We start from the raw sequence: 10,601 nt of genomic DNA on the forward strand, positions 1-10,601 counted from the left end.
TACTGTATAGCTGTCACTATACAGTAAGTTTATCAGTGCTGACTAAATAACTTCAGGACTACATAAATGTTAAATTAAGCTATCTACAGCCAATTATTCAGGATGACCCTTCCTCTCATGAACCGCCTAGAACATTTTCTGTGACGCAAAAGTGCCAGGACGGGCCAATGGAAGGACGTTGCTGTTGTTTGTCGGGTTTTGATGACGTCACCACTTATCGGCACTCGGCAGTCCTCAAACGCCCCGGGCCAGATAATGAGGAGTCAAGGGGAGGTCATGGGCAGGAAGTTCATGGTAGTTTAAGTATATTTTCCCGACGTCAGTCGTGTGGAAAAAGTGAGGTTTTTGACGCCTTCCTTGTGTTAAAACAAGGCGAAAACAGACAACTCAGTGGGCGATTGCATGGGTTCAGCGTACATTGGAAGATTAAAAAGATCAAGGGACAGCGCACAGCCAACATTAATGAGGCTCAACGGATTATTAAATTGAACGATATTTGTTTTTTTTATAAATAATCACTGTAAGTTGGCATTGATTAAAATGAGGCTTTTACGGTTTCTTATGAAATCCGCATCAATCGAAAAACACATAGATTACTACTCCAGGTTTTCACCGTCGCCTCTTTCCATGAAACAGTTCTTAGATTTTGGTGAGTTTTGGGGAGCGGTGGGTAATTTGCTGACTTATTGTTTTGTTGTGTACATATAAATAGACGCCACGATGCGGTGTCCATTGCCTCCTTTCACAGGGACGGAAAACGCCTGCGAAAGAACATCCTTCATGTTCCTGAGACAGGAGCTGCCAGTAAGGTTGGCAAACATCATGAAGGAAATAAACTTGCTGCCCGACAACCTGCTGAAAATGCCTTCTGTTATGCTGGTGCAGAGTTGGTAGGTTTGCGGTAACCATAACTTTCAGGCATCTTATAAATGTTCTGTAATAAGGTTTATAATGTTATTTTAATTTATTATTATTACTTGTCGTTAGCCTCCCTGCTTAATTGGTAGATTTTGTCGCTAGTAGTCCGGCAGTTGGTCCGTGAAATGTATCATTTGGAATGTATTTTTGTCACATTTTATTGAGTTTTTTTTTTCAGTTTTTTTTTATTGTGCAAAAGGAACACATACGTGCAGTTGTGCAATTTTGGGAAATGTAACGATTCAAGTTCTCGTTCGTCACGTATTACATGATTAGCCCATATTGAATATCCCTTTTGAAACATTATGAGACGCGATTTGTCTCGCATTTTTCACACCACCCCCACCCCCCAGATCATATTTTATCATCGTGGACTTGGGGAGGTGGGGGTGACCTCCCTTATTGAAAGTGGCAAACCTAGTGAGGATTGATAGTTTTATTGACAAAAGCTTGTTTCTGCAGTTAGCCAAACTCAGTGACATGGTGAGGAAAACCCATGACATTCTGAAAAGGCTGATATATGCCATTTAATTCTTGGGTCAGCAGGAGCTGTCATTTAGGGGACAAAATGAGAGGGTGAATTCTCTAACAGCAAAGAGAGCTATAGATGTGCTGTCCCTCTGTGACGATGTTCTGTCTTTTGTTGGTGTGTTTGCATTCAATTCAATGTAGAGCAAAACAGTAATGTAAAGCTGTGGAGATACTCAATAAAGTAAATGGCAAATTCACAAAGAACTACCTGAATTACATTTTTAAACATGCAAATGGTCACTAAATCACCACAAAGTGTAGCTATTGTGGATTTGGTCATGTGAATACATTTTGATTAGGAGACACATCATGCATTATTATAAAGATAGTTTGAGCTAATAAATTGACTAGCGTGAAACCCATAGCGTACCGTAATCCGACAGTAAATGTTAAATGTAATTAAATTAGAATTTTATTTGAGAGCTCAAAATAAATTGAAAGCACAAGAAAAGTAAGTTGTGTGCAGATTTCAAGGATTTTGTGGGCTTGATTTAGTATTTTGTGGAAATGTGAAGTGATTTAGTACAATGTGCCCATGAAAAAAAACTGGTCTCTGTCTATATCGGTAGTGCATCATTGATGTCAAAATATGAATTGTATGAATGATAATTCAAGATATGAACATTAAGACTTACACAAAGAAATACTGGTAATCACTTAATTGGTGGGGAAAGATTGTGCAAATTTGCATGCAAGTGGAATGTGCTATAAATGAATACAATGTCGTCGTTCTGACAACCCTGCTTTCTAGTTGCAATTGTATATGAAGTGAGTGCACTCTTTATTCCTTTTAAGGTATATGCAGAGTCTTGAGGAAATACTACAGTTTAAGAATAAAGGCGCTGATGAGAAAGTTATATACGAGTGAGTAACCTAGATTATCCATTTGATTGTATTTGAATTTAATTAGCTTTTTTTTGCATATTAAATATTGAAATCACTTTGGCATCCCCAGTTTCACAGATGCTGTCATTAAGATCCGCAACAGACACAATGATGTCATCCCCACCATGGCCGAGGGGGTGGTGGAGTACAAAGAGGCCCACGGCATGGACCCGGTGACCAGCCAGAATGTGCAGTACTTCCTGGACCGTTTCTTCATGAGCCGCATCTCCATCCGGATGCTGCTGAACCAACACAGTGAGCATCAGAACTAGTAGACACTAGGGCTGCATGATAACACATCCCAGTATATTCACCAGGACTTTTGGCAACGGGCGTCAAAATTTCTTAATACCAGCTTTTCGGTACTATACACACCTTTAGTTATGCCCACAATTTGGTAAGCAGATTGGTAGTACGCATAAAATATTTATGAGATGTGTGTTGTGACCCCTACAATTTAGTAATCTGTATAAAATCATCATGTCCTTATGTTTGTTACATTTGGTTACCAGGCACACGCCACATACTACTGTTTTGGTATATCATGGAAGCGATAAGCACTGAAGTGGCGGTGAAGAAAGGGACAGGTCAGCAAACACATCATCCTTTAAATAAGGAGATATTGTGGATAAACGAGGTAAAAAGACTTCAGTGGGGTGGCGATACTTCTGGCAAAGTCCAACTCATTTATTAAACATTAGAATATGCAGAATTTATATAGATTACTAACTGTTTGGTGTCACAATACACCTTTTATTAATATTTTAGGTGCACTGTTAATCTGCTTACCAAATTGTGGGAACAAATAAACGTCCATATAGTACCGAAAAGCTGGTATCCGCTTGGGCATGCACCATATAATGGTGCAGCCCTATGCATCATATAATGGTGCAGCCCTAGCAGAGACCCTGCTGTCCGTTTATAGCTCATCTCCTTTCTTATTTTTTTTTAACCCACCCTCCCTCAGCTTTACTCTTTGGTGGAAAGGTTCCAGCAAACCCTGCCCACCCTAAACAGATTGGCAGTATTGACCCCAACTGCAAGGTCACAGAAGTGGTGAAGGGTAAGCCCCCCCCCCCCCATTTTCTCCATATTTACTTCTGGGATGTGGAAACCTTGGTAGAATCTGTACAAATTAAAGTTTTTAAAGGATTTTATCCCTCACATCACACTTTTATCTGTGGCTTGTCTTTCAGATGCATACCAGAATGCTAGAAAATTATGTGATCTGTATTATAAGAACTCACCAGAGTTGAAGCTGGAAGAACTGAACGGTAAATATAAGTAGTAAGTCACTAACTCTTTTTTTTTTTTTTTTGGAGCATTTTTTAAAATTCTACCTTTTTAATGATCTGCCACTGATAAGGGGTCACATTGCGCAAAATTAATCAAATTATCACCTTTTTGTACGTCACGCACAATATACATTATTAGAATGTTAAGCACGGATTGTAAGCTTTAGTAAATAAGTGCCTTAAATTGGGTGACTCACCTTACTGAAAGGTACAAGAGCATAACTACTCTATGGTCCTGATCCTGGAAGCCTTTTGTGTCCTCAGCATTGAGGTCCCGCGACTCGGCGTTGGTGTGATTAAACGCATTAGTTTAAAAAGGACTGGAAGGTTTTAAAGTAGTGAGTGCAGGGGCCATTAAATGTGAATGTGTCTCTTGTATTTTGGTGTGTCTGCAGCCAAAGAGCCTGGAACGCCCATAATGGTGGTGTATGTGCCTTCTCACCTTTACCATATGGCATTTGAGCTTATTAAGGTATGTGCCGTGCTCCGTATTCTCTGCCATCTTGTTTTGGCAGTTTGTAGCGCACCCTGAAATGGCTTGGTGTACACTAGGGTTGTATGTGGACGATGCAGTGTGATAGCCGGGTTTCTACCAGTCACAGCATTAAGTGAATTAGTGAAAAGTGAAGTTTTATTTTTTATTTATCTATTTGTTTTGATGGCATAAATTGCGCAGTACTTTTTGAACACAAAGTGTTCTTGAAATGTGATTTATAAATGAAATTTACTTGCTAATTAAGGTCATACAATTTCTGTATGTGTTAAATATTTTCTTCATCATTTTTCCAGTTGAATCAAATTACTTGTTTAAATACTGAAACAATATTGTTTATATTGATGTTCATTTTCCGTTTGTGTGTGTGTACTAACGTGCTGCTTTGACTATGGGGAACCTTAACACAACTGATAATTGTAGAAACAAATTGATGGAACACGCAATGTTAAGCAGCATGTGAAGGGATAGGTTTGGGCACTATTTTTTTGTAACATTTGCAATCTCTCGCAATTCTTCTGCATTCTCTCGCAATTCTTTTTGTGTTCCCTCACCGAGTTTTGCGTTCCCTTGCAATAGACATAGCTGACATGTTGATGCATTGACACAAAGTGTCATGAAGCTGTATGATAAAGCATGAAAACATAAGAAATTTACAAACGAGAGGAGGCCGTTAATACTGTAAAAAGAAAAAAAAAAAGTCATATTATTTCAGTCGGGACCAAACATAAACGTCAAGGCGAATTGATGACTTGGTCCTATATGCCCCGCCCCCGCGACCGGGAGCTAGAGCACCGCAACGGCGGTTTCCACACTATAAAAAATATGCATAAAATTGGGGCAGCATAATTCCAAGAGAGACCTTATGTGAAGGACGTTGAGAGTAAAGAGGACTTTCAGATGAGGTGGTTGTCACCCAAGTCACACGTAATATACTTAGATGGAGAGATAGGATCTTTAAAAATCCATATAAAATTGGGGCAGCATAAATGCTGTGGGATTGTTGCAGGAAATGAAGAGGGCTTTCTGCAACTATAACATACATGGAGTTTCCTGCGCCCCTGTCTCTGGGTATTTTAGATGAAGTTCAAAGTAAAAATCAGTTAGATGATCCATTACCATTGGATCTGCTGGAATGCATGGCACAGGATTGCGAAAGGGACGCATTAGTGTTAATAATCTCCAACCCTGTCCATTTAGGGGCTCCGTACAATGTAGCTTACTGTGGTAAAGTGTGCTTTATATTCGATAAACTCTTATGAACAGTTTTAAAGTTGTTACTAGGCCTGCATAGTATTTCAGTAATATGGCATACCGACGACAGAACTGGCCAGCCTCCAGCAAGGGCAGTAGTCTCTCTAGCGTATAAAAGACTTTTTTCATATTTTGCAGACACATTCTCTAAACACAAAATTGATCGTGTGCATCTCAGCCTGTGCACCGGACATAAAAATTTGTGACTTTTGTTGAAAGATATTACAGCCAGGAAACTGAATTTGAAATATAAAGCTAACTTTACTACGGTGTGTAGCTTCACGTAGCATTAGCCGTCAGCTACAGGGAGAGAGACAGATGTGTGGAAATGTTGGTTCTGACCAAAATGACTTGAAAACCAGTATTTCCAGACATGTTTGTGACCAGTAACTGGAAACAACCAAGAAGCCTTTGGTGCTGTCTGCAAGAAGCGGTTCAAGCTGGGTATGAGGGGTGTTGAGGTTACATGCAGGCCAACCTGTAAGTCAACTTATTTCTCTAGCATCCCAATAAATGTTATTGTATATAAAGGTAGACATTGTGGTGGAATAAGATTTAGGAGCCTGTAGGAGAAGAGCATGATGGGACTGTGGTCAAGCCTTGACTTGTTTGTCTGTGTGTGTTTTTTTTGGAGATGTCTTTGTCCAAACAGGAAACTGGAAGTAAAGGTAGCAGGATTTGGGGGGGGGGGGGCATTGTGGATGTTCCAAGAAAATTGGGGAAAACAGGTAAATGCTCATTAGCTTTAGGGAACGTGTTGAGTCATTTCTAGGAATGGGCGTGTGACCCAGGTTCTGCATGGGTAAGGAGTAATATGCAATATCAATGTCTAATCGGGCATTATTAAGGGAATCGGGTCACTTGTATATAGTTTTATTCAACAGTCCTCTAACAGTAAATAAGCCTCCTTCAGTTTAATTCATCAAAAGGTGAACAGCTGCAAAAATACTGTTTTGGCCAGAATATCAGACATTCAATTCAATTCAATTCAATTTTATTTATATAGCGCATTATCACAACATTACATTGTCTCAATGCGCTTTACATTTCTGCCTCGTAAGGACCCCCCATTGGGTAAGCCAAAGGCATATCAGACATCAGATTATAAAAACGACCCGCCACTTTTTCAGGAGCTATTTTTGGGAAAAAGTTCTTGGAATACCAAAATTTTACAAAGAAAAATTATTTTATTTGCAAGAACATTCAAGAAGTTAACCATCACTGTGGGTGTGATCAGAACAAGTTTGTCTCAGGGGGCCACACAGACAGGGCACCAAAACGATGATCACCGCTCATACAATGTTGTATTGCTAAATGGGCGTTTGATTCTGTTGACTGCGTTTCAAGTGTATGGCCAGGAAGCAGATGATAATACACCATCTGTTGTATGTGTATAATGACATTTAAATTCTAGTCCATGAGTATAAGACGACACCAGCTTTTTAGATGTCATTTTTTGGGGAAAAAAAACCACCATCTTATATTTGGGCAAATACAGTGGTAAGGATAACTCTAAACAGATGGTAGCACTAATGCTCTGACTAAGTGTGGCATTAAAAAGGTCTTTAAAAGTTCAGTGTTCTGATAACTGCTTAAACCTGGTTGGGGATGTGCTTCCCAGAATGCCATGCGGGCCACCATGGAGTTCTGCAGAGACAATGAATGCCCTGAAGTTCATGTACACATCACCCTTGGGAATGAAGACCTAACCGTGAAGGTACGGCTTTTCCCCGAAGTGACTCCACCCCCCCCCCCCAATTGGATTCATTCGTACCCCTTATTTGAGGAAGTTTGTTTTTGGACAATGGCAGGTGAGCGACCGAGGAGGGGGTGTGCCCTTGAGGAAGATCGATAGGCTATTTACCTACACCTACTCCACGGCCCCCCGACCCCGCATGGAGACCTCCTGGGGGACCCCCCTGGTGAGAGATCGCTGCCTTATTGCACTGCACTTATACTCTTGAGCATCATATTTAGCCCAGATTATCCCAGTAAGTTACAGCTGGGCGATATAACCAAATATTTTCTCATGATGATGATTTTTTTCCTATTAGTCACTATTATTAATTATTAGTAATATAATTTAGTTGTTTCTTTACTTCAAGTCTCCGTTTTTGCTTAAAATTTCCTTAGGTTTACATTTAAACAGATTCAAAATATAAAAAGGCAACAAATTGAATGAACTGCAAACTGAAATCTAATTTTAATAAATCATACAAAGAAACTTTTTTATTCCTTGGGCACTAACTGTACCAAATGCAGATAGCATGGTTTGTCGTTGGGTTTTTTCTCATTCTGTCTCGTTCTTGTTCGCCAGTATTCTTTGTTTTGTGGTCAAGGGATTGGTATACGATGAAAGAGCCATTAAAAATGCTTTGTATTGTGATACCGTTCTTGTTGATTGTAGCTAATTCTGTGTATATATACTGTAAATGAGAACGTAATATTTTTGTTCAGTTTTTGCATTCTGTAAAAGCAAAGCAAAGGCCATTATGGCTACACTGACAATTGAGTCTTATGGGAAATGTGAGGGTTAGTCTGTTGACTCACAGCAACACCACCAACTTGGGTGACACATTGTATTAGTTAGTTAGTTCTCTTTGGTTATACAGTTAATTTTTAACTGTTAAATATCACTAAAACTTCAAATATCACAATATCGTTCAGCCCTAAAACACAATTACAAAATAATAAAAGTACTACTACTAATAATTTATATTATATAGTTAGGCCTATTATGTACCACATTGTGTAAGATGCTGTAGCTAAGTGGCGGGCTAACTTTTGTTTTAGCAGCAGTTATTTTGACATGAAGGGATTGTAGAAAGTAAATTAAGCAAAATTATTCAAGTGAACTTGATGACCAAGACAGCCTGGGGTACTCTGAGAGGCATATCTTAATGGCCAACCTGGCATTAGTGGGTGAGCCCATCACACCTGAATGTCGTCTTTTAACATGTATTTGCATTGCAGTCCGTCTGTGGTGATATTTAAGTTCTGCTTGCAGTACTGTTTCTTCACTTTTAATGTGGAGAAGCAGCACGTTCTTTCCTCCATATTGATGAGTAACCGAGAAGGAAAATCTTAATCGATGCTTTTTGATAATCGAGTAATTGAGTTTCACAGAGTAATCGTGACCGCTCTAGTTGAAACTTTGGACAAGTGCTAGGTCTACCAAAATAAGATTTGGATTCAGAGGCACGTTTTGCACTATTAGGAAGACTTAAAATACATTTGAAATACATTTATTACAGTAAAATACATATTTGCACACTTCACTCCAGATTCTGGCTTTGTGGCACATTTTCTTTAGGCATCCAAGACATTACATTTCATTAAATTGAAAATTAAACCGATCGACATAAATTGAGAGCACAAAAAAGTCAATTGTATGCATATTTTAGGGATTACATGAACTCTATTTAATATTTTGTCAGAACGTGAAGTAAATTGTGTGTAGACTTTAATACAACATACCTGTCCATGCCATGTTATTGTATCCGGCACAGTTTTGTTGGTCCAGCCTTTCCAAACATACTTGTTTTTCAAAGCATTATCAAAGTATCCCAGTTTAAATGGATTTGTGCTGCTTGTTCACAGGCTGGCTTTGGTTATGGCCTGCCCATCTCACGCTTGTATGCCAGATACTTTCAAGGTGACCTGAAGCTGTATTCCATGGAGGGCTATGGCACCGATGCTGTGATATACATCCGGGTAAATTGGCTGGCTCAATGAATTGTTTTATTTTAATTTAAATATCATTTTGCTATGATATTTAGCTTAAACAGTGTTTAAACACGGCCCTCATGTTTTGTATGTAGGCATTATCCACGGAGTCCATAGAGAGGCTTCCGGTCTACAACAAGTCCGCTTGGAGACACTACAGGACGATTCACGAGGCCGACGACTGGAGCGTGCCCAGCAAAGAGCCCAGGGATGCGGCCACTTTCCGAGGATCCTAAGTCTGAAGCTGGAGTCACATCGCCATGCTGCAGACTGCAGGGACAGAAGGAACAAGAGACCTTTCCATTATTCATAATTTTCCACGAGCGAGTGATTGACAAGCTCCTTTAAGAAGAGAAAGGTTTTAGCGTATTCAGCTGCCTACGCCTTACTGGTGGTTTTTTTTTATGCTACCATTATGATGCTGTGAGTGTGAAAATGCAGATTTAAGTTTTTTTTCTTAAGATATGTGAATTTTTGCTGTAGTGGTAACCATTTCCACGGTCAGACATTTTAGATATTTCTTTTGCTGCGGCTGAATGAGCAGGTCGCCTGCCATGGTCACTGTTCACAGTGCAGGTACTCATGAAACGCATGATGAAAGCTGGACTGAATGTGCTTGCCAATTCTAGCTACGAAGTATTGTCCTATCAGGGCTTTTGGGCCTGGTGGTTTCTGTCGTACCCCTGCTGTTTGGTTCAGATACATTTTTTTATCTAGAAATGAATATTTCTTGCCTCGAACACATGGGAAAATTTGCCTCTGAGCAGGAAAATAGGCATTTATACCCTGTTCCCACAGAAAGCCACATTGATACCCACAAGATTTTAACAGATAGACTCTACAATGCTGGTAAGGTACTATTGCCCAAATGTTGCTTTAAAACTTACTTTCAATTCTGAAGCTGCTTTGATGTGCAAAGGTCATATGGCTTAGCATTTAACAGATTAATGTAGCTAGAGGGTTATAATGTGTTTTCATTTACCGGTATTTGTTTAATAAGCTTATACAGTATTTTCCATGTATGGTGCCTTCAGGGCAAGAAGGTACCTTTGATAAGTAAAACTGCACAGTTTACCATTTTTTTCTTTGTCATATTCAATTGTGCTGTGAGGAAGATATTTTGGGGGTATGGACAGAATTTTTAAAAATATCTTTTGAGCTTGTCTAAAATCACTAGAATATGTATATAAAAATACCATGTAGGCTACAGAACAATGGCTATCTTCTGAAGGTCAAACATTACTGTATTTAGGAACACATGCATCCAAAGTACTACAAGCCTAGTCCACATTTCTAATGCAAGCGTACCTTAAGCCCTTTTAAACATTTACCAAATTCCAACAAATCTCCTAGTCTTCAGATATCTTTATTCTCTTAATAATTGCATATTTACCAACAGTAATTCATTAGACTAAATGAATGCGATATTAGCAATAGCATGCAGCTAGCTTCATTTGAGTGGCTAGCAGACGGTATTGTAGCTTTGGCTCAGTTCCAGT

At 39.3% G+C, this 10,601-nt stretch overlaps 1 protein-coding gene across 1 annotated transcript; it reads left to right on the forward strand.

The window, feature by feature from the left end:
- The first annotated feature begins 196 nt into the window (after positions 1 to 196).
- LOC111840669 (pyruvate dehydrogenase (acetyl-transferring) kinase isozyme 1, mitochondrial-like) lies at positions 197 to 10,181 on the forward strand. Its single transcript, XM_023805733.2, has 11 exons — positions 197 to 649; positions 749 to 890; positions 2,245 to 2,313; positions 2,405 to 2,589; positions 3,302 to 3,397; positions 3,531 to 3,608; positions 4,025 to 4,101; positions 6,998 to 7,093; positions 7,188 to 7,298; positions 8,977 to 9,090; positions 9,198 to 10,181. Exons 1-11 carry the CDS (start codon positions 541 to 543, stop codon positions 9,336 to 9,338), a joined length of 1,218 nt encoding a protein of 405 aa, XP_023661501.1. The 5' UTR covers positions 197 to 540; the 3' UTR covers positions 9,339 to 10,181.
- The last annotated feature ends 420 nt before the right edge of the window (positions 10,182 to 10,601 follow it).

This window comes from Paramormyrops kingsleyae, chromosome 1, assembly GCF_048594095.1.
Source record: "Paramormyrops kingsleyae isolate MSU_618 chromosome 1, PKINGS_0.4, whole genome shotgun sequence".
Classification (NCBI taxonomy): domain Eukaryota; kingdom Metazoa; phylum Chordata; class Actinopteri; order Osteoglossiformes; family Mormyridae; genus Paramormyrops; species Paramormyrops kingsleyae.

Coding starts and splice junctions, on each gene's coding strand:
- LOC111840669 (XM_023805733.2), top strand. CDS start 541: ATGAGGCTTTTACGGTTTCTTATGAAATCCGCATCAATCGAAAAACAC. Junction 3,398..3,530: donor GGTCACAGAAGTGGTGAAGG/GTAAGCCCCCCC, acceptor CTTGTCTTTCAG/ATGCATACCAGAATGCTAGA. Junction 7,299..8,976: donor CCTCCTGGGGGACCCCCCTG/GTGAGAGATCGC, acceptor GCTTGTTCACAG/GCTGGCTTTGGTTATGGCCT.